Source organism: Nipponia nippon, unplaced genomic scaffold (genome assembly GCF_047370975.1).
Source record: "Nipponia nippon isolate SJK-2023a ecotype South Korea unplaced genomic scaffold, ASM4737097v1 scaffold_3, whole genome shotgun sequence".
NCBI classification, from domain to species: domain Eukaryota; kingdom Metazoa; phylum Chordata; class Aves; order Pelecaniformes; family Threskiornithidae; genus Nipponia; species Nipponia nippon.
Window position 1 is genome coordinate 67137652 of NW_028262347.1, and position 23425 is coordinate 67161076.

The 23425-nt window shown below is 42.7% G+C and overlaps 1 protein-coding gene across 6 annotated transcripts in view; it reads left to right on the plus strand.

The window, feature by feature from the left end:
• Window positions 1–23425, plus strand: part of DENND5B (DENN domain containing 5B) — a 118218-nt gene that overhangs the window by 77053 nt on the left and 17740 nt on the right. For 2 of the 6 annotated variants that reach the window (XM_087766605.1, XM_087766606.1), the window contains 9 exons: window positions 1325–1556; window positions 2420–2506; window positions 3684–3834; window positions 15036–15129; window positions 16152–16262; window positions 18438–18569; window positions 19427–19579; window positions 20075–20153; window positions 21390–21471. In XM_087766605.1, coding sequence (XP_087622731.1) covers window positions 1325–1556; window positions 2420–2506; window positions 3684–3834; window positions 15036–15129; window positions 16152–16262; window positions 18438–18569; window positions 19427–19579; window positions 20075–20153; window positions 21390–21471 — 1121 coding nt within the window. The remainder of the gene's footprint in view (window positions 1–1324; window positions 1557–2419; window positions 2507–3683; window positions 3835–15035; window positions 15130–16151; window positions 16263–18437; window positions 18570–19426; window positions 19580–20074; window positions 20154–21389; window positions 21472–23425) is intronic. The other 4 variants (XM_087766609.1, XM_087766610.1, XM_087766608.1 and 1 more) reach the window with 3 other exon arrangements.

The following is a 23425-nucleotide window of genomic DNA, read 5'->3' on the forward strand; positions in this document are numbered from 1 at the left end:
AGATTTGTCCGTTGTGCTTACACAGGGCCAGATCGCCTGCCCCAGTAAATCGGTGCAGATCCACTGAGCCGGTCAGAGCTGTCCTGGCTTGTATGAACCAAGCTGTCAGGCTTCTGCTCAGCGGATGGGCCTTCTCCTGTGGGTTGGGTGGAAGGGTAGCAACGGAAAGTGACTTTTTTTTTTCTTTCTTTCTTTTTTGTTTGCTGAGGGGAGAGGTGCACACAGGAGACAAAAACCAAATCCAGTCTTTCTTGTTTCCTAATCTCACAGTAGAGCTTTTTGTTAATGGGTAGTGTTGTTCTGTAGAAGGTTATCACATCGTTATGGCAGAAGAGTACTGTTACGACTCTGTTGTAGTGTGTACACAAGAGTGAAAAGGAAGCCAAGATGGAGAAATAAAGAGACGGTAGGCTAGTAAAAGGAATGAGAAATGTTGGGAAGTTTGCACAGTTGTTATTTCCAGGTGACTCTGCAAAGTAGATAGCACTCTTAGCCATCGGCTTTTTCAGATACAAGTCCTTCTCTAAGTAGATAGTGTTCTTAGCCATCAGCTTTTTCAGGTACAAGTCCTCCTCTAAGGAGAATGGTAGAAGGATAAACAGTCAGGAACAGACTAAATATTGATCTGAGTCAGTTTTTGATCAAAAAAAATGCTGCCATGCCTTTTATTGGTCTTGTTTGTATTCAGGTATTGAACAGTGCAGCATTCAAAAGGAGGGGGTTGTTTAGGCAATCTCTGCTAGTACTTCTGCAAAAAAATGGGCTGTTAAGATTAGGGTTTTCAAAGCTCAGTTAGAGACCTGGGCACACACTCGGCTTTAGTTGGAAATTCATGATTAATTGCCTTGCGTAACTTCACAAAAGAGCGTTAGCTGAAGAGCACTGTACACGCCTTGATATGTATGACACCTTAATAAGTGATCTAGTCCCAAGCAGGGATGCGCAGACCCGAGGTCCCAAGTGGGCACATGTGGTGGTGGTCTGCCGTGGGTGGCACAGGGCTCGTTCCTGCGGGTGATAGCTGCTAGACTGCTTTGAAAAAGCTGGCAGCACGGTCACTACTTCAGTAACTCCATATTCCCTTTACTCTAGCTGTCACGAAGCCTCCCTGACTGCTTATTTCTCACAGTTGTGACCAAAGAGGTGACCCACAAACCAAACCCCTTCGTAGATGGATTCACACCTCTCTGAGAGGTGTTTTTGTGGTGGGGAAGCCTTGTCCAAGCCTTCCCATTGGCTGCTGGATCGGTTCTCGGCCACAGGAAGGCTCGTGGTGTCAACACCGGGTGGGAACATGGCACTAACGAGCTGTTCTGTATTTCAGGCTTCCTTCCTTTCGGACCAACCCGAGCCTTACCTCCCATTCCTTTCACACTTCATTGAAACACAGATGTTTGCAACCTTCATAGACAATAAGATAATCTCCCAGTGGGAAGAGAAGGACCCTCTTCTGCGAGTTTTTGACTCCCGAATTGAGAAAATAAGGCTATATAATGTAAGGGCCCCTGCACTGCGGACATCCAACTATCAGAAATGCAACACTTTGAAAGAAGCAGGTACGTTCAGACGGGCTAGTAAAATATTCAAAAGTACAATGTCAGCCACAAAGAAATATAGGTCTTCAGTCATCTGAGTTGCAGCTGATGAGGAAGCCCTAGAGCTACCTGAGGAGAACTCAGTGGTGTCCTTGTTTTCGAAGCCCTAGAGCTACCTGAGGAGGACTCAGTGGTGTCCTTGTTTTCCCTAGGCAAAAATTTCAGCATGCTTTTAAACACCAAAAACAGCGGAAGCCTTTACCTTCCCTTCGAGCTCTCCTAGGCTGGTGTCTTTAATAAACACAAACCGAACCATGGAGCTGGGCTCGCCGTTTCTCATTTCAGGCAGCTCCTGTTCCATTGCCAGGAGAGCTTTCCTTCACCATGGTGGTGGGACCAGTGCCAGCCACACCAAGGAGCCAAGCCCCGGTGTCTGCTCCATTGGCCTCGCCCTCCCCTTCCTGTAAAAAGACCTTTTTTTGCCTTACGCCATTTGGTTAGAGCAGCGGGGGATGCCGGGGACGTAACCCTGTGTGGCGTATTTAGTAGCTCCAGCAATAGATGCTCAGTGTTAATGAACAATGCGCTGTATACTGAAGACTTGGATTTTTTTCCATTACAGTCACAGGATGCATTTTCAAATTATACTTGAGTTTCTTACTGTGCAAGTATTTATTTCATTTCCAAATAATACAGCGAAATTATGCTCTTAAATTTGTTGCAACACAAATTAATGAACTGGGGCAAACACATCTCTCTTTTTTGGTTTTTTTTGTTGTTGTTGTTTAATTCCTTGAGAGTGTTTTACTTGTTACAAATGTGGCAGAAATAGAAATTCTGTGTCTGCTTAACTTTTTCTATCTAAAACCAATTCTAATTTGCAGGTCAACTGTCTATTCAGCGTCTAGTTTTGGTAGATATTGTGGCACCAGAACCTCATTTTCTGTCTTGTGAAAAGCAGCAAACTGATAGTAATACCAACTTTCCTTCATATTTACCATTCACAATGTATGTGACCCTAGCACCGATCCAGCACCCGTTTGTTTAACCTGCTGTTTTCAGAACCCTTCAAACCCTCTGACCTCACGCTACCCAGTCCTTTTCTCCAAAATAAAACCATATGAAGCTTTTTTTTTTTAGAGGGGAAATAAAAAGCTGCTGAGTTTCTAATGATAATGTGTGTAAATCTTATGACAGTTTCTTTCCCATCACATTTTTATAAAATAGGAAACAAGTTCTATGTTGTTCTTGACAAATGGAAAATGGATTTAGCTTCCACATTTTGCATATTTATTCGCTAGTCGTGATATGCTGAAAAGAATGGGCCTGCCTGTTAATGGATGAACTATAAAGAGTTGAATATTAAAGTTGCTAATTAATGCTGATATCCCCCATACACCTCCTTTCCCCTCTCCTTCACAGTGCATCTGACTCGAGAGGGTGACAGATTTTATTTTCATCCTGCATGAGATTTGAGATGAAATCCTCTCTGCGACTGAACCGCATTAGTCTCAGCAGAGCTGAGATTCCCAGGGACTCTCTCTGGTCTTGCTGTAGCCTCCCCTGTTTCCAAGCATCTGTTCATCTTCTTGATGCTGCTCAGGCGTTGCCACAGTTAGCTACGCTTTTTGAGGGCCTGTCATCCAGTACCGGCATATCTAATTTCAGGAGGAGGATCTTTATAGGTGCCAGATGTTTGCAAAACTTGGGTATTGCCCCGCCATGCATCTGCCCAAGGAGATGTGTCTGGGGCAAAGCAAGGTGCCCGACCCCACAGAGAGCTGCAGCCGGCCTCAGAGGTCTCCATTCTACCGAAGGAGCGTTGAAGCCAAACACCGAATTGCAGGGAAAGATGGCCCTGCTCTTGCTGATTCATAACCCATCTCGTAGGCTCCCATAAAGACCTGCTTGCTTACTGGCTAACTTGCTTGTGCTGGTGGTGTTGGGTGAAGAGACTAAAAGCAAAATAACAAAATAACAGTGCAGATGTTTCATCACGTCTGTAAGTGACAGATTTCTGTGTCTCAAATCACTATTTAACAACTTAGAGCGTTTTCAGCGATTGGAGCATGACCACTTCTGTTGTTCTAGCATGCGTCTTCAGGTGGTTTGCTAACGCGGTTGTTCCCCTGTGACTGTAACTTGCAGCCCAGTCCATCGAGCAGCGGCTGATGAAGATCGATCACACAGCCATCCACCCGCACTTACTTGATATGAAGATTGGCCAAGGGAAATACGAACAAGGATTTTTCCCAAAGTTGCAATCGGATGTCTTGGCAACGGGACCTACCAATAACAAGTAAGCACAGGTTTTATTTTCTGGATTTGAAAGCAGGTTTCTCATATAAAAGATTCACATCATTGGACAGTAGTCCTAATTTTGGATGGCTTCCAGCCAGTCTAATGAACCCTAGCAACTCTTCCATTTCTGGTTTGTTCAGGCTGTGATTTTGAAGTTATGGCCATAGTTTGGGTTATGTTAGAAAGCGTTAGCTCTGGTTTTGGGAAGATTCCTCAGTACTGTTTTCTGTTGAGCGGTAAGTACTGTGTCTTCTCACATGTATTTTTAGTTTTATCATTGCCATAACAAATTTAAAATTTGTTTCCTGGCTGTTTTGTACTGGATAGGATAATTTGGAAACCCAAGCCAGAATTCAGATTCTGAAAGAAATTTTGGTACTGAAGCCTCTGCATCATCGTACAGAATGAAATTTATGCCTGCTCTGTTCCTCTCTTTTCTTTAATTGTTATTACATGCCCTGAAGGTTTTTATAGCTCGCTCTCAGTTTCCACATTGGAATAACCTGGAAGAATAACTTGGTGAGGGTAGAAAGTATGTGGTTCTGTACCTGGATTACTCTTCTAAGTCTGATAGGGTTCTGTAGCGCACTTTCATATGAAGGTCGGGGTACCTATAGCTGTGGAATAGAGCATGTCATTACATAGTTAATGTGCCTAATGTAAAATAAGAACCTGGAGCAACTAATACGCTTTACATTTATACAGTTATAATATAAAGTAAGTGTTGTAAGTTACTTTTTTTTTTTTCTACCCTCAAAACCCAGGGAAGGGGGGTGGGGTTTTCTCCCCCTTCAAAAATGGAAGATTTGTGCATCAGTGATTACTGCTTCATGAAATTATTAGCTCAGGCCCTTGCTTCCAGTTTCTGTGATAGGTCAAAATGGGAGCAGAGCTAAATCTGAGAGCTCCAGAAGCTACGATTGTCCAAATGTTAAAGCTAGCTCTTGTTTTAGACAAGTGTATGCACACACGCTGCTCTGAGCTCCTGTGTGAGGTGCCTGCTCAATTCTATTTATACACCTTTTGTGCACCCCAGTGCTAGCTAATCGCTTTTTAATAACCTACTAGGCATAAGACTTGCAAATGATGAAATAAGATATCCTTAAGCATTAAATGTTTAAAGAATTGCAATTCTTTAAAAGAAATAAAAAAAAATAAATAAAAGGATTGCGTATTTCAAAGTTCCTTTGTTTGCAGTCTTCTTGCAAACGCAGACAAAAGTTCACGGGTAATGCTCCCTTGAGGAATGGAGGATTTCTTCACCTTGTGGGATGCTGTGTTTAGCAGTCTGCCTCTTATCCTTATGGTGAGTTTCAGTTTTACAGTGTCAGCAACAGTGTGAGCGTGCCCAGCCTGCTCAAAGTTGCTTATATCTTCTGGCTCTATTGCAGAATCTCAGTGAATCTATGAATAAGCATCAAATTAAAAATAGTTTTCCTTATGCCTTTTGAGATGCTTCTGTTATATTTTAGAATAGGTACCAATCTGACTTTAACTCCTTGAGTGATTTAAATGACTGGTTTGGGTCTTCAAATTGCAGCATGTTTCGGAATTTGTAAGTACCAAAATCCCATTACTTACCGCAAAGCGGTGTCAAAGTGACAAATGCTTGGAATTCCTCCAGCTGTATATTGCCAAAAAGGTTTGTAATTGGAAAATCTCAAGACCATCTGTTTGTATCTTTCTGCTTCCTGGCTTTTTATGTGAGCAGCTGAGAGGACTCTCTCTCTCTCTCTCTCATTTAAGACATGTAATTCTGCAGAATTTACACCCACGTATAAAAAAGATAGCCTTTTCATGCTCTCTGCAAATACATCATAATTCTTTTGACCACAAAATCAATTGAGGTATAGCCTTCCATTAATTTCAATTTCCCAGTGTGTGCTTCTCGGGGGTGTGTTATACTTGCATATGGGACTGGGCCTTTGTGCTTGGGGACGGGGGAAGAGAACGTTTCAGCTGCATTCCCAGGCACTTCACGTGTAGCTATTGTGTGTGTTCATAAATTTAACCCAAAGGATATTGCTATGTAGATCAGAATTATTTTTGCAGACTTCAGTTCTACATAGCAAATTTTGTCCTGAATGTTGTATTTGCGGGGGGGAGGGGGGGAATCATTCCCATGTTTGTTACACTCAATGGTTGTTGGACAGTAGCAAATAAACCAATTCAAAGCTATTTTAATGAAAACCTGTCCTCACTGGTCAGCAATCAGATTTTTATTGCTTCCCTTTCTGGACAGATAAACTAACAAATATATAACTACAGCTCATAATGTTATCTAGCTATTCCCTTCCTGTAGCCAGGCAGAGCACTGCCTGGCTGTTACAGGGCTGTTAAATGTATTAATATATCTAAATCAGAAATATAATGCAAAGACCAAGCACTTTTAGTTTGTTTAGTCCCTGATCCTATATGTGATCCAGAAAACCACGTTGCCTAGACAAGCAGAAATTGTATTTGGAAGAGGGGGTGTCTGGCTCTTGTTTGCTGGGCATGGAGCGCAGGGCTTGGGGACAGAGGAAGGGTTGACAGTCATATTGGATCACTTCCACCTAAACGCAGCTGGAAACAAGTGTTGATCACATTACCATGTGTAAGTGTTAAAACACCGAAGACTGTCACAGAAGCAAAGTCTAATAATGTTTCATCTGTCAGCCCGCGGCTGTGCTCGGCAGCATGCTTTGCCCCGCTTCTGTCACTCTGCTGCCTCCTCCCGCTGCCCCTCAAGATGTCCTCTAAAAGACCAGACAAGGGGGTGAACCGGTGCTCCTCTGGCCCCAGCCAGCGTCGCACTGCTTGCTGCTCGCTCTCATCTGCTTGGTCGTTTGTGGGTTGGGAGAGCCTCCTTTTCCCTTTGCTCCTATTCTGGCCAGACTGCAGGTGCGTGCTTGGTGGCATTAGGGCTTGTCTTTACCTCTTCCCTTGTGGTGGTAAGGAAACGTTGACTTCTTCAGCTAAGCAAGAACTTCACTGAAAATAACTCCAAACTGCACTTTACTGAAAATAAATGAAAAGTTTAAAAGCAAACAAATGAAAAAAAAAAAAAAAACCAAATAACAAAAAGCCCAAACAAACAAACAAAAAAATCCCACTCTGTAACTGTTGTATCGAAGTATTTCTAGAAATTAAAATAAACATTATCTTTCTGTAAAGAAAAGAGCAATTTGTCCTGGCTAACAGCAATTAAAAACAAAACAAAACAACAAAAAAAAAACCCATCCCACCCAGTTTGGTCCTCTTTCCCATCAGGCAGCAATGTCCCACTTGAGGGACTCCCTCTGCACTCATCGCCTTCGGTACCTCCCCCACGTCACGGGAAAACCTTCTGAATCTACAGACAGCAGCTGCAGCTTCCTCTGGGTACAAAAGCGGCCCGTCCGCATTGCTCTAACCTTGTGAAGCAGTGGCTCCTGCAGAAGTCCTCCTAGAAGGCGTCCCAGGAGAAAACAGGCTGCAGTCCCTTAGGCAGTTTGTCTGTTTATCTGGAAATGAGCAGCGGTTTCCGGAGCCTTCCTTTCCTTTTTCAAACCCCAGCCCTACGCTGTGGTTTCTACATGTTCCCCTCTTCCTTGCCTGTGTGCGTTTTCTGCCCGGCTTTTAAAATTGTAGCTGGGACTCCACTGGCTGATGCATTCGCAATGATCCGGGAAAGGAATTTGAATGACAAAAGCCAAGCTATATAAACACTTCATGGGTTTTGATTAGCTAATTGTTAAATTAGGGTGAATATGCTTACAGTGCAAAATTAAAACAATGAAACAAGCTGTGTTTTCAATGTAATTGATTACCTTGTAACTTAATTTGTACTAAGAAGCTTGATAAATGAGATTAAATATTGCAGAGGAAAACACTGATTGCACACCAAGCATGGGAATATATCTGCATTCTGGCAGCTTGTAGTGAATGCCTGCAAAGAACAACTGAACTGATTTTTTTTTTATTTTATTTTCCTTAATTTCTTTTGGTTTTCAAAGGAAGGTTTTGCTTTGTTACACATTTACAAAATGGCTTGTGCTGATTTTGGCTGGGATAGAGTTAATTTTCTTTATAGTAGCTCATATGGGGCTATGTTTTGGATTTGTGCTAAAACCAGTGTTGCTAACACATGGATATTTTAGTTCTTGCTGAGCAGTGCTTACACAAAGTCAAGGCCTTTTCTGCTTCTCACCGCAGCCCACCAGCGAGGAGGCTGGGGGTACACAAGGAGTTGGGAGGGGACACAGCTGGGACAGCTGACCCCAACTGGCCACAGGGCTATTCCGTACCATTTGACGTCATGCTCAGCATATAAAGCTGGGGGAAGAAGAAGGAAGGGGATTACATTCAGAGTGATGGCGTTTTGTCTTCCCAAGTAACCATTACGCGTGATGGAGCCCTGCTTTCCTGGGGATGGCTGAACCCCTGCCTGCCGATGGGAAGCAGTGAATTAATTCCTTGGTTTGCTTTGCTTGCATGCAGAGCTTTTGCTTTACCTATAAACTGTCTTTATCTCAACCCAGGAGTTTTCTCTTACTCTTCCGATTCTCTCCCCCATCCCACTGGGGGCGGGGGGGGGGGGTGAGCGAGCGGCTGGGTGGTCCTTAGTTGCTGGCTGGGGTTAAACCACAACATGGCTTAAATTATCCTTTTTTGCCTTTCTCTTTGTCTAGCCCTGTTTTTCCCACCTTCTTTATCTGCACCCCGCTTTCCTCCTTGCTTCCTCCCCTGGCCAGCCTGTTTCCTCTTTCCTGCGCCGGCCGATTCTCTCTCCTGAGCCCTCTCACTTGTATCCCAGCCTCCTGTGAGCTTCGTGCTTTTGTCTGTCTTCTGTATCCTACCTGACCTGCAGCAGTCCTCAAAGGGGGGTGCAGTCCAAGTCTTCAAGCACGGATCCCGCTATACTTGGCCTCCTAACCTCAGGCTTTAGCTAAGCCATGTGTTGTTCTTACCCATAAAGGAGATTTCAAAAGTACTTGTTTGCTTTCTCCAGGCATTTGTTCCTGTGCTGTGTTTTGCTGACATCACCACTGTGTCAGTATTTATTTGTAAAATTTGTGCATTAGGAGTGTACGAAATTGGTTCATTTTTGTGCTCCAGTTTATGGCACGACTTGTGTGGGCGCTGTCCTGTGGCCTCCAGCACCAGCCCCCCCTTGAAGTTGTGAACTGCCCAGGGTTTATCCACTTGGTCCTCTGGTTCTCCTCATTTTTAAATAGGACTACTGTTTGTTTGTTCGCTAACATTAATGTGGTTTAATGTTCTTAAAGAAAATATGATATATGTAATGCAAAGTGGTTGCTGAATCTCTATATGATGATAGAATTCATTCTGGTCTTAATGATTTTTTTTTTTTATGGGAAACGGTCTGTCGCTTGTACTGAGTGCTTCATATTTTATGTGGTTTTTCTACCTCCCTGCATGTTGGGTACTGTTTTAAGGCTGGCTGTCTTTAATGAAGCTTTTTTTTTTTTTTTTTTTTAATCAAGCCAAGCAATTGCATTTTCAAGTAGTATAAAGTAGCATCTCTGTAGCGCATCTAAATCAGTGAGAAATGAGTCAGCAATGAGCCATCCACACAACTTATTTATATTGTTATTTTTATATTGTTATTTAAACTTTGCAAGTAGTAAAAGCTCACCTTTTAAGTATGAAAAAATCTGAAACAAGTGGTTACTATACATTAAGTAACCTGATACAGCAAACCACTGACAAGTGCAATGACAATATTAACTACTTGTATTCAAATACATTCATTTTCAAGAATAAAGTGTGACTAAATTTGACAATCTGTGCTTAAAAATTGTTCTTGAAATAGGAACTATGTGCTATGGGGACTTGGAACCTGATGGGTGAGCCTCCTGCGTGCTGATCCTCTGCTCAACTGGTGCAAGGCAGTAAAAGGGCAATTAACTTACTTCAGCTAATATATCATTTTAAAATAGCTCTGCAGGATTAAAGTTCACAGGGAAAATGTGTGTCGAATCCTTGCATCCTCTATTCTATTTGCTCTCCCCTGAAGAGTGTTACTGTCTCAAGGGAGTTTGCAAACTAAATACCGCTTAGGACAGCGGTTTGTCAGGGCTTAAGGGGAGATGCTGGCAAATTGCGACCACTGTTCCTTGCAGAGGATGGCGGTTGTGGGTGCCACCCTTTTAAATCACTTCTTTTCATATAATCTGACGAGACAGCCTGCCAGTGCAAGACCACTCTCTGCAAGCCATTTTGCTCATTTTTGTCCACTCAGTCAGCAGTTTAGAAGCTTTCCTCTTCAGTCCTACAGCAGAGATGGAAAAGGTGATTAGTCTCTATTTGAGCCTTCATCCTCCTTACCATGGAGCAGTGCGTGCAGAGCAGATTCACAGGGCAGAATCCCTCCCGTCAGCCCATTCGTCATCAGGTGGAGCTTGGTTTCGACCTCCCTTTTCATTTGTTCGGTCCGACGTGTATTTGACATGGAATCTCTGTGTAGTCCCACGCAAACTGCTTCTGAGCCCAAGCAGATTACATGTGCAGTCTGTGTGTATTTAATGTGTGCAGGCTGCATACATGCTTTAGGGGGATTTGGTGGAGGGTGCAATACAGCTATGTGCTGATTTGTGAATACAGAAATGCAGTCGGATAACTCCTCTGATGGAAGTATATGGGTAAACGGGGTATTGTCATGATTTGCAGACCTAAATAGCAGTCTGCCTCAGAAGATGGTCTATATGAGGAGATTTAGGTTCTGTCCTATAGACAAGTGTATTTTTCTCCTTCCTTCGTTCTTTGTTATCGCTGTAACTAGATTGTAAATTTACGGCAGTGCTTTTCATGGTGATGGCAATATTGGTTAAATCAGTCTGTGAATGAAGTTGTCTTGCGTTCTTGTTCTCTAGCAGCAGTATTGCAGTATATATCCTGCCCATTACACCCATGTCTGGTTTGGATAGACATCATTTCTTCATTTCTCTATGGTGCTTTAAGAAGACGGGCAGGGCAGGGTGGGGGGAGAGAGAGATGTAGGTATGATTGCAGTACAGCATGGCCAGTCCCTGGTGTGAGGCTGCTGTTTTGCTAGATTGGCTTCTGACATCAAAGATAGCTTTGATGCTATCTTACCATTTTTATTATAGAAATTAAGCATCACAGGTTAAGTGTTATCTTTTCCAAGCGTCACCTTTACATTTCGTCCAACCTCTGCAAACCTATTTCTATGCCTGTTGGGTCTAATTTGATATTAAGCAATACTGACTTCACTGTCTTGATGTTAAAAGGATTTTAGTTGGTGGTGTCTTCATTTCATTTCTCTATATTGAACAAAGCACAGTCTTCCCTGGTCTCTCCTCTGAAATGTCACTGCTTTTTTGCAGTCCCTAGAGGTGAAGAGCATTCATCTTTGGACGTGGGAGTTACATACGGGCAGACTACCGAAATGAGCCTTCTCTCCCTTCTCCACATAAGCAATTTGTCCCTGGGCTCTCCACAACACAGCGCCCAAGCTGTGGCTTCTTTGTCCCCAGAGACTTGGTGCTTGTAGCAATGCCTCCACTGTGAGGAATAAATGAAATATGCCAGTAGTCCATGCTCATGGCTCTACAGGCAAAAAAGAAAGGGAGAGAGCATTTTTTGGGTCAGGGAGTACTCGGGCAACACCTAGGCTGGGCGGCAGCGCTGTGTGTGCTCCCAGGTGCCAGGCGGCTTGGGGCTCGTCCTCCCAAGGCAGGGACCAGCCAGGAGGCTGTCTTCTCCTCTGGCATCCACTCCACGGGGACACAGGTGGTAGTGGTTTAGCCGAAAAGCCCACAAGTAATGGCTGGAAACAAGCAGGCGCTTGCCCTTGAGCACAGCTTTCCTCGCTGCTTCAGCAGCGCCAGGGCCGAGGTGTGAATAAGGCAGCAGCCAGGAGAGGCACCCGCATGGGATTTTGGCAGCCCAAGGGAGGTGGTGTGGCCACTGGGGAGGGCTTTTGCCCCCTCTTAAAATCACTTTGAGTGACCAAAGGGAGAGGAGGAGTAATTTAAAATGCAATCTCTGCTCGTGAGAGAGGAGGGAATGGTTATTGAAATATTGAAGCATTATTTTGGGAGAATTCTATGTGGCCCAGTAAAGAAAAAGCTTTAAAAGATTTAGCTGCTTAATCCTGCTTATCTGCTGTTATGTCTTCACAAAATGTCCTGGAGAGATTCAGAGCAGCATCCGAATGCACAGACCTCACACAGTGTCCTGGCAGCCCCCTCCTCCCTAGCTTAGAGGTTGGGGAAGAGGGACCGTGCAGCTCACTGTGTGTGTAATTGCTCCAGCTACTGAGCAGCAGTCTTTTTTTCATAAATGTCTAATGATCTTTACGTTTGTACGCTGAAAATGTTCAAATAGTTCTGATTAATAATCTGGAGAATGGTCTGTGCCTTCTCCCAGATGGAGTACAGGGCTAGAATTAACTGAAAATGCTTTAATGATGGTGTATTTCTTGTAATTATTCTGTGGCTTTCATTCTGCTTTCACCTTCGGTGAGACGTGTTCCCTCAAAGGACACTTGTAGCAATTCTTAAATCTTCCAGTAACTGCAGAAATGCAGATGGAGCGGGATCAAAGCTTTGTCAGCAGAAAAATACGATATGGATAGTAGTTGATCCATAACTTCTTAACTTTCCAATGTATTATTGACATTCAATCGAGTGAAATGTAAGCATGGTACTACCTTGCAATATATGGAAGGTCTCCAGAGCCAGGTAGCTAAAGTCACTTCTACGTCTGCTATCCTCTGTTCAAGGAGGTGGTTTTTCTGCTGCATTTCTACTTGTTGAGATCATTAAAATGTAGGATTTTATTTCCCCCCCTCTCAGTCATCTAATGAGGCACTGGGTGTTGCTTCTGAAAAAAAAATGCGGTGACTTATTGAAGTTACAGGCTGTATATTTTTAAGACTTCTGAGGAGGTGCAAAGACACTTATTTCAGTAATGTATTCCTCTGAGAAGGTATCAGCATTTACTCTGCAGACACCTATTGGGCTGTTTCGTTTAGTTGCTAGAGACTTGAGGCTACATTGCTTTAAAAATAAATTTCTTGTGATATGGGATGGCAAGGTGCTGAACTGTAGTTGCATGCAGACCCAGATGTTTATTTCTTCCTTTGTACTTGTTTCCTTGACATTACTTGTGAGGTAGGAATGGACTTCAATTTGACCATAAAAACTATAGTTCCTGTGACTTTTTTCCCTTTTTACCTGTGCAGTTAGCCAAAATTTGGTCTTTGGTTGCCTCACTGGAAGAATTGGTGGAGATAGTTAGGTACACATATGCAAAGTCTCTCTCTTTGGAAACAGGAGGGTTCAGTTCCCCGGGGTCACATCCCTGCACTTCTCTTGGGTCAGGTTCCCCTCCCTGCGCATCCCCAACGGCTTGCTGGACGTGTCAGGACCCAAGTCCAGCTCTGTGCAAGGGTTTCCTCCTCCAGGCATGCATCTGCCTACGTGTCACCAGCTGAAACTCCTTGCCCAAATAGTTCAGATCACAGATCCTGTTTGTATATGCTCCTGTTTTGGGTGCACCCAGAAATAGATGGGTTTGGGATCTGGAGGCTGCTGTCCTCGCCAATACTACCTGTGTGGAGGGGCTCACCGAGCACACGCTTCTGTCTTTGATGTTGGCATCTCTAGGTTTCCCTCTGCATAGATCTATCAAAGGCAGAGAACCCAAATCCCCAGGGGCTCTGCCTGTTGATCACAGCGCCTGTAGGAAAAGCCATCTCACAGCAGTTGTTCTGGCATGGTGCCTGGCATGGACACTTCAGTCTGGAGTAGAAGGGCCAGGATGAAGACAGGTTTTGGAGGGTCCCTTTGACTCAAGTACTGAGGTTGGGGAGTGTGAGATGGTGTTTTCTTGGTGGTGTTGGTTTTTTTTTTTTTATTATTTTTTTCTTCCAGATATAGGTTATCCCTTCAAATTCTGCCAGGCAGTTTCCTTCTGTAGGTAGAGCCTTATTCATACATCGCGCCAGGCACCGGAGCTGGAGCACTGCCCTGGGCAGGCTTTGTGTTCCGCTTTGCCTTGGTTTTGCTCTTTAACTTCTGAGTGCAGGAGAGAGGCAGAACAGATGATTTCAAGAAGCGACTGAAAGGCTGTACACTTAAAGGCTTTTTTTTTTTTTTTACTCTATTTGAAAGATATTTTAATAAACACAACGACAGTAATTAAGTAATATCATTCTGAAGATGTAGACTTATGTGCATTTAGATACTTATTTTTAATGCTTGATAGGTTTTTTTATACAGTGTTATTTCAGCTTTCTTTTATAAATAATGCATTAACTTATTTATTCTCTGCACTAGTTGAGCATTTTTGTTTTCAAGGATTTGACAAAAGGCTATGGTATTATTAGAAACCCTACAATCAGACTAGAAATTCCTTAGGACAGAGTTATCTTGTTTTGTGTTTTGCTATAGTATCTGGCACAAAGGAGTTTGGACACTTGGGAGCTTTAAGGTTGCTCAGTTTCAAACCTGGTTACCAAGCAGCTGCTTTCAGGCAACAGCTTCAGATGAGGAAAAAATTCAACTGGGCATATATGAACATGTAGCAAAAATTACAGGCTTTCTGTAATATTTAGAAACCCAATGCAAAAAAAAGACATGGTGAAGATAGCAACATGATTAATCCCAGGAAGTCAATATTGTTTATAACCTTTAAACATAGGTGCACCCCATATCACAGTAGTTACTATCGCAGTGATGAGGTTCTCTGAAATAATTCCTGGAAGTACCACAGAAAGTGGAGAAAGGAGAAGTACCGCCTCTCACAAAAGAGGAGAATTTCAGAAGTTGTTACTTAAAATACATCGTTGTATTTTGGTGGTTCCTACAGACACCATTTTTACCAAACTTCAGCAAATGCAGCAAACAACAGTGCTGTTGGGTAACCAAGTACAACGTTTTTCCTGGTGGTGGCATCAATGATCTGCATTTTGGGTAACACAGCAGCTCTCACTGGAGACCCTGGCAGGCAGCGGGCACATTTCCACCAGGGCTGTCATCCCCTGGGTGCGCGCTGGCCTGTCACCTGCCAGGCGGTTTCCCACGGGGAGGTCAGGCGCCAGCTTGCACCCGCATCTATTGCAATGTCCAAGTTTGCACTTTCGCTTCTCCCGCTGCAGACCCGTCGGATGTCCTCTGGCTCCCGACCCAGGCTTTCCCTCCCAATATTTTCTACTCACGAGTATCTTCCCTCTCTCTGACTTTCCAGCCGCTGGGCCAGTCGCAGCACGACCACGCAGCGGAGGAAAGACCGCCTGCGGCAGCACTCGGAGCACATCGGGCTGGACAACGATTTGAGGGAGGTAGGTGGCATCATCTGCAGGCGTCACGAGCTTCTGATCCAGGAGATGCAATTTAGACGAACGATGTGTTGTTACTTCGGGCAGTTTTGTTGCTAGCGTAAGGTTTGTGTGGGTCTCTGCAGCCATTTCATTTAGACGCTGCTTGTCACAGATGCCTGTATGTGTTGCACAACTTCAAAGCACACAACAGAAATAAAATGCTTTTATTATTTTGGGATAAGATAGCCCCTTTGTCATCAGGGAAATGGCTTATTTGCTGATATGGATGCCAGTGGTGTAACTGCATGCAGAGAGCAGAGCCCTGGTGCCTGCCTGGGTGCAGCTGCCAAGCTCTGGCCAGGGTGAAGGTCTCTGCAAAAGTCAAGTCCTTGAATAAATGTCAGCACTGTAGAGGTGAATAAGGCAGGACTTTTTTCTTTTTTAAAGGGATTTTTTTCTCTCTCTCTTACGTAGATTCCTGACATGAGTAAGCCTATTTGAAAGGTTAAGACTTTGGGGCCTTTTTATGCCTAAAGCTTGGAAACTCCCATGCATCTTGTAAATGTCAGTCACATAAATGCATTTCTTTCCCATCTTTTCAGTTTCTTGTCCTTCATTAAATATTTTCTGCCATATTTTTCCATTGATGTCCCTGTGCTTCTTTTCTATGTCACTAGCAAAAATAAAACATTCATGCTGTTTTGTGGTAAATCTTGCTGAATAATGTCAGCCAGCACTGGCATTTGCACTCCGAAAGAACCCAAATGGATGAGTGGACTCCTGAACTGCAGATTCGAACGATGTTTCATGGAAACACAGCAAAACAGCACTTGTACATGTTTGTTGCTATTTTTGCTAATGTGGCTTTGCAAGTATGTTTTAAACATTGCCTCGTGTGTGTATCTCAGCAGAGCCTTTTCAATACTTTGTCATGTATTTACTTTCTTCTTTTTTTTTTGCTGTGGATCATATGCATGCTTCTTTTGCTTTGTCTCCTCTTTCTTTCTGGCTATTCTGCCATTGGGGCATCTGCCTCCTCTTAGCCATCGGAGGAGCTTTTGCTTCGTCAGAACTCAATGGCCTTCTGGGAGTGGGATCAGGGACCACCCCCTCCTGCACGGCCTCCTAAAAAATCCTTCTCTGAATGCTGCCTGGTATGTTTTAGTTTTTCTTGTTGAAAGCTGCTTTTGAGATGGTGTTAGCATGAGGAACCACTGTCTCAAACCTCTCCCTTTCTCGTAGAGCAGGAGCACGTCCCTGTAGCACTTGGAAGTGTGGTTATAATCGGAAAAGTAGCTGGAAATCAGCTCTAGGCTTCCACACCAGCTCCCTGGCAAACATGACAGCTCCGCGGCTGAAAGACGAGAATGTTGTTTTGCTTCATTTTTTCCCATGTTGCTCGCCTGGTAATTCAGCTTAGGGTGTCAAATCCAAAAAGCATTGCTTTCTGACCGCTGGGTTGTCGCATCCCAGTGTGGAAGAAGGTGGTGGTGCGTGGATGCTGATGAACAGGCAAAGAGCAATCAATTGGATCTTTCATCCCACCCTTATTCTCTTGAACTTAGAAGAGTTAATAATTTTTTATTTTTTATTTTAGTATAATAACAAAACATACAATGAATAAAGTAAGGTTATCCATGTTTTGTACTCTTCAGACTATAACCGCACTTTGCATTTTATTTATCCCTTTACATTTAAAAAGAAATATTAGATTTCCTAATTATATATTCCCTGTATTCCTTTTTCACTGTTCTCGTTGCTAATTTTTGCACTGAGTTAGATGAAGTCACTTGTGAGATTGCTTGCTGAACAACACACTTTCATCATCTGTGATTTTTTTTTTTTTTTTATTCCCACATGCAGTTTTTCAACTATTTTTAAGTCCTTACAGTATCGGTGAAACTGTAATTACCTGGCTGAGCACTTTTGTTGAACACAGCTTTCCGTGGCAGAACCTGACGTTCTTGTCTGACCTGTGGGACTGATATTAAGTGGTTCGTGTCTGAATTTTGTATTGAAAAAATCCAAACGTGTCCGAAAAACTGTAATCCCCCATTACCAAAAAAAAAAAAAAAAAAAAAAAGAGCAATTTCAATTAAATTCAATGTGTTTGGATTTTGCTTTTGCTAAATAAATTTTCTCCCCAGATAGAAAGCTCTGAGAATGCAGCAGCCGTAGTGTCCTCTCAGTTCCCCAGAAAACGCAGCCAGCAGCAGTGCTAAGTCACTGGAGGGGTGCGATCTGCTCCTCTCAGGGGGAAGAGCGGTCGTTGTCACCTACTGTCCGCCAAAGAGGCGGCATTAACTGGATAAAAATACACTATGGAAACGGAGCATTCCCACACCAGGCTATGAAAGTTGTGCTTCAAGACTCTTTTATTCGGCAACATTCTACTATTTTACTCTTTTTAACAAAAACTTTATGAATAATGCTTGGGCAACTTTTCGATAGGCTTCATATTTGCACACCTGAAGGCGGCCAACTTCTTAGCTTTGCTCAGCGTGTAGCCCTCTCACTGATGTTGGGGGCAGACGACACACTTGATTGGTTTGAGTTTTTTGCTTAACAAAAAAAAAAAAAAAGACAACAATAAAAAAAGCCCTGAACAATACAGCAATGGAGCAGGAAGGTTTAAAAGTCTTTTGCTATAGCTTGGATCCTTTTTTTAAAGAGCACACCAATTTTTGTCCATACTTCTCAATTACCATCCCACAGTAAAAACATGAATGATCCTAAATGTCAGTTTTGTTTAAAACGAGCTTCACTTGTAATTAAGAAGTTAGTTGAGAATAAAATCAAGTCTGATTTTTCCCACGTAAACTATCCAGATGAAAAGTAATGGATGAAATCTTTCTCCTTCACTAAATGTGTTTCTGCTTCTTGCAATTTATTTTCAAAGGGTTTTTTTTTTCAATTCATGTATAGTCTGGTCACAAATTGGACAAATGGCTTTTAATTATTTTTTTTTTAAAGTGAGAATCAAATAACAATAGAAAGGAACTTTACTTGGTATTTTTACTTTATTGCTGAATGAAGGTATCGCACTTTTATTCACTTGCTGTGGCTAACTCCATGCTAGTGGCTAATGGCACAGTTCACTAGCTAACATTGACTGTTTCGATTCCATGCTGGAAAATATCTTGCTTTTTCTCTTGTCAAAAGAGAGCATTCCACTTCTCCAGCCTGACTCCTAAGCATCAGACAAGTCATGATGTTGTTCCTAGATTAACACTGGCTCATTCCTTTTCACCAGCATTTGCTTGCCTAGGATTAGGACGAGGAGAATCCCTCTGACTTGTAATATCTAAAATTATTCTGTTTATTTTTAGAAATACATGCAGGAGGCGAGGAGTTTAGGAAAAAATTTAAGGCAGCCCAAACTCTCAGACCTCTCTCCAGCTGTGATTGCGCAGACCAACTGGAAATTTGTGGAAGGGCTACTGAAGGAATGTCGCATGAAGGTAGGTCCTCCCCCTTCCCGCCACCTGCTCTGTCCTTGCTTACACCAAGCCTAAACAACACCTGTAGGTGTTGTCCTGAAAGTCCTTCACAGCTGGCATGCCGTTGGTCTGTTGGTGTAATAGGCTATTGCAGGGTGGGTGTTCCTTTAGTGTTACACTTTTCAACCACTAGAAAAGAAACAAACATATGACCGCTCTTCTCTTTATGCAAAGTTGGTGAAACGAGTAAAAGGGACAGGAGGGAGAATCAGCAGGATCAGACATCTTAGGGAGGATTTCCTTTAATTGCTCATATGTAAATACATCCTAAACATAACGGGCTCGAGACCCACAGTCAAAAAAGGAAGCATTCAGCATGTGCGACTGTTGTGCGTGATGTTTATGGAGAGCAAATGAAGTATAGCAGTTTCTAATATGAAAGAAGCTTTTATAGCCATGAAAATATAATTTCTTTGTGTTTTTGTGTCAGTTGCAGTTGGTGGTATACTGTATTACCTGAGTTTTAAACTTTTAATAGCTGTAACAAGAAGAAAAACAGATACTGAGTAAGACCGAAAATGTATCTAGCTCTGTACTCTGGTTTTGATACAGGTCGGTAATAGATCAACAGTGTAGGAATAGGGCAGTAGATAAAGGGTATAGAAATAGGACAGTATGGAGTAATCATGCAAACTTTTTTTTTTTTTAATTTTTCTTTTTAATTTACAATCTCTGTAAAGAGATTTGAAGTTTCTTTGGTCAGGCCGTTAGCGATGGTTTCTAGATCAAGCATGTTTAAGTAAACTCAGCTATAAATTCTGTTCCTTGTTGGATAACATTCTTAGAAACCTTTGGGGATTTTTTTTTTTTTTTTAAAGACTAAACGCATGTTGGTAGAGAAGATGGGCCATGAAGCAGTCGAACTGGGACATGGAGAAGCCAACATAACAGGTCTGGAGGAAAATACGTTGATTGCTAGTCTCTGTGATCTGCTAGAAAGAATCTGGAGCCATGGTCTGCAGGTCAAGCAGGTTGGTAACTGGAAACTCAGGACTTTGTGCATACAGTACTCTAGGAAATAATGATTGCCATCTCTACCTTTTAAGTGGCTACTCAGTGGTGTCATTCCAATGTTAAGTGGGATGTATCTTTGGGATCAGAGTCCCTGGTTCATATCTTGTGAGGTCTTGGGGTTTTTTTGTGGGTTTTGTTTGCTTGTTGGGGTTTTTTTGAGAGGTGTCTCTGGGAATTGCAATGATGTTGTCAAAAAGCTGTTTGGTTTCTTCTCTTTCAACCTTTGAAAGGGAAACTCAGGGAGAGGACAAAGAAACAAGGCGGGTGGCGTGACTGCTAGGTCAGTGGGATGGCCCTCTCCTCTTCCTGAGGTCTCATGGCCCAAGAGAGAAGGTTTGACTCTCACCACTGAACTTTTGGCCCACTGAAATGCCATCCCATTATTTCGCCATGTTCACTGGCCTCTTTTGCCTCATTTATTTAAAGCTACATACTACGTATCCAATTTTCAGGGGAAATCTGCTTTGTGGTCCCATTTACTTCAGTACCAGGAGAGAGAAGAGAAGCAAGAGCATAGTGCAGAGTCCCCAGGTGAGTACTCAGCAGTTGACTTCATGAAGGGTCCATCACAGCAAGTGAACTCAAGCCTGGGAGGAACAGTGTAACCACATGAAACTCATGCAGGATTTTCGGTGTATTTGCTTGCTAATATCACATTTACATTTTGAGACCTTTTATAATCATTATGAAGATGCCTCGATGTCTGGGCAAAGTAGGTTGACATCGTTGGAGGCAAATGAACATATTTATTATCCCTGTCTAGAAAATCACTCAATGCCTGTTTGCTACCTTCATTCCCTTTTAATCAGTATTGAGTGAGGTGTGAGAAGCAGTGCTTCTGCAAGAGATGATTTCTGAAGTAACTGAAGGTGTGAAGCTGTGGCTAAGACAGCTGACATTTTTCGTTCAGTGGGCATAATCTGCCTCTCAAATCCCAGTGTGAATAACTCCGTGTTCAATAAATATTTATAGTGGTGGACTGTACGATTCAGAAGTTGTGTAATTAATCTCTATCCATCAGTCCAGGTGCTCAGTTTATGCTTTGGTTTGGCCCTTTACAATCACTAAATTACTTTTGTGTTGTGGGAGAGGTTGGTTTTCTGATGAGCTTGAGATCTCCCTGCCCACAGGCTGCTGCTGGGTATTGTAGTAAAAGTCTCTGAACTTTAGTGGGTCATCTTCCAAGGACTCTGCAGTCCTCCAAATCCTGCAGATGGGAACTTGTATAATCAGTCCTCAAAGACACGTCTATGGACAAACTAGTCTCGGTCATGAAAAGACTTTTTAATAAGCTTCAATGAGTAATGCAGTGAGCAATCTGGCTGGCAGGCACAAATTCCTGAGAGCAAAATGTGTCACCACAAAGCAGTTTGATCAGAGTAGCGGAGCACAGAAATGCGTGGCATTCTCAGCATTGAATATGCTACTGTAGCTTAATTTTTATCATGTCCTTCTCAGTTGTGAGCTTTCCATGAAAACATGTTACTAATAAAACTCATTGCCATACAGATTTATGTTAATGTATTTCACGTATGAAAAACGAAGCTAAATCTCCGAGTTCAGTGCTGGATTAAGGAAGGAATAGGTAACGTGTTAAGCATTTTTCATTTTGTCTGCTTCTACATTTCCAGGATAGAGTTAATGATAACGCACAGAAACATTGCAGTTACCAGCCACTTAAGACTGTTTTCAGCTGTATATAAAACAGATGCATTGCAGACTATTACTGTAATTTTGTATTAACTTCATATATTTTCTCCATTGTAGTTGCTGTTGGAACAGAAAGACGAAAGTCTGATACAGGAATTACTCTGCCTACTTTGAGGGTTTCCCTGATACAAGATATGAGGTACACAGTTTCCTACAGCATTAATTGTGGTTTAAATTGTGTAGCATAAGGTAAAGACCCTCACTGGCTTTGGGTTTACAAAGGCTAAGCAGAATTAAACCTTCTCCTTAGCCCACATTCAAATCTACAAAGTGTTGCCTTTTTAATTTACAAAACTTTTTTGCATGTTTACTTGATTTATTTTAGGTAAAAGACAATGAAAAACACAAGTTTTACTGGGGTTTTTGTTTTCCCCAGGGAGTTGTTCTAGCATTAAAGCCAACTTCTACAAATAACAGCAGATATGTTGAATTCCTTGGTATTTTGAGTTTGTTTCTTTTTGTTTGTTTTAAATTACTGACCAAGCCAGTACAGTTGATAGATAGAGCAAAGGGATATAACCTGCTCACAATGCCTGAGCAATAGTCTTTCTTTTCAATTAGCATTTTATGACTAATAGTAATAAATGTACAAATTTAGGAATGTAATCAAACCTAGTATTTGGGTGAGTTTAAAGTTGGAATGTGAAGTAAGGGCAGGTGCTCTGTAGGAGGTCACAGCCTGGCTCTGGAGAGCTTTTTAGGAAGCGTTGGTTGGGAACTGGAGGGATTACAGAGTAAGAAGTAGTGGGGGCTGATGTGACAGCACCAGGCAGCTGGTCTTCAGGGCAGCGCCTTGACCGAGCCACTGCCAGGTCAAGCCACTGTTGCAACACTTCACTTGGTGTGGCTAAGCATTGCAGTGGGGTAAAAGCGCCATGAAAACAGGGGAGGAGTAATGCAATAATGCTCCCCTGTAGAGAGCTGCTAGCAATTTAATGTGCGAGAGAACATGAGCATTGTTTCTTGTAGTGCCATGTCCTTCTTCCACGTAAAAATAAGGCACAAAAATCTTATGGTAAAAATAAGATTAGTTGTAGTTAGGTTACAAAAACATGATTACAGTGATGTGATTTTTACCATGTGTGTTATTACAGGTATTTTTTTCTTTCTGATGTGAGATCCCACAGATTAGTCAGAATTTTCTGAAAGAAAATGACTGTACTTCCCACCTGCAGTGTGCAGCCTTTTTGTTTGATGCTATGTAGTCTGAGTCTTGTGCTCTGATTTCGAAGAATATGACATGCCACATAAGGCTAAAACAACATGTGAAACAGGGAGGGAGACTCTATACAGTGTAATTAGGAGTATAATGGCAAGAGGTCATTTTGAACACGTGTCTGTCATTTTAGCATCCCTCTCATGGGACATGGCAGCTATTTACTTAATTCAGTCCTGCGAGGCTGACGGGCATGTAGGGGGTTGGTCTGAGGAAAGGATGAAGGAGGATCTGGAGCGGAAACTCACGTGCGGGGGGGGGGGGGGGATTGCCGACAGAGGCGGCTGCGTGTGCTCGCTGCTGCGTGCATGGGTTTTGTCTTCCGCGTAGTTCCACTTGAGTAATGAAAGCCCGGCACAGATCTGAGCTCTCTTGCTTGAATCACAAGAGTGTTTCCGCTGCTTTTCAGAGAAAAAGTACAGAAGCAGAACACTACTTTTTGTAGTATCTTGGGTATTCATGGTTGTCCACAAACATGTCTGGTCATAGAAAATGCTGGGCAGATGGTGAGTTGAATTTGTCATCCGTAATCTCATGGCATACTTTCTCCTGCTTGGAAGGAATGCTGCTTAGTATTTGTTTGCATACACAGATTTATGCTGAAGTTAGAAGGATGGGTAATTGTTAAATTGCCAGGGTTGCAGTGCTAACTGAACTAATGGCTAGAGGATTAAGCATTGCCTTAAGCACAGCTTGTTTTTGATGGCTCATGCGAGGTTATGTAAACAATTTAAAAAGCAGGGCTGAATCAGTCATGCTCTGAATGTGCGATGAGCCTGTGCTACAGGTAACGTGGTCTGTCCTCTGCCTCCCTCGCAAAGCCAGGCATCTTTGATGTGGTAAGGAAGATGCTCAAGATGTTTATTTTGGTTCTGTG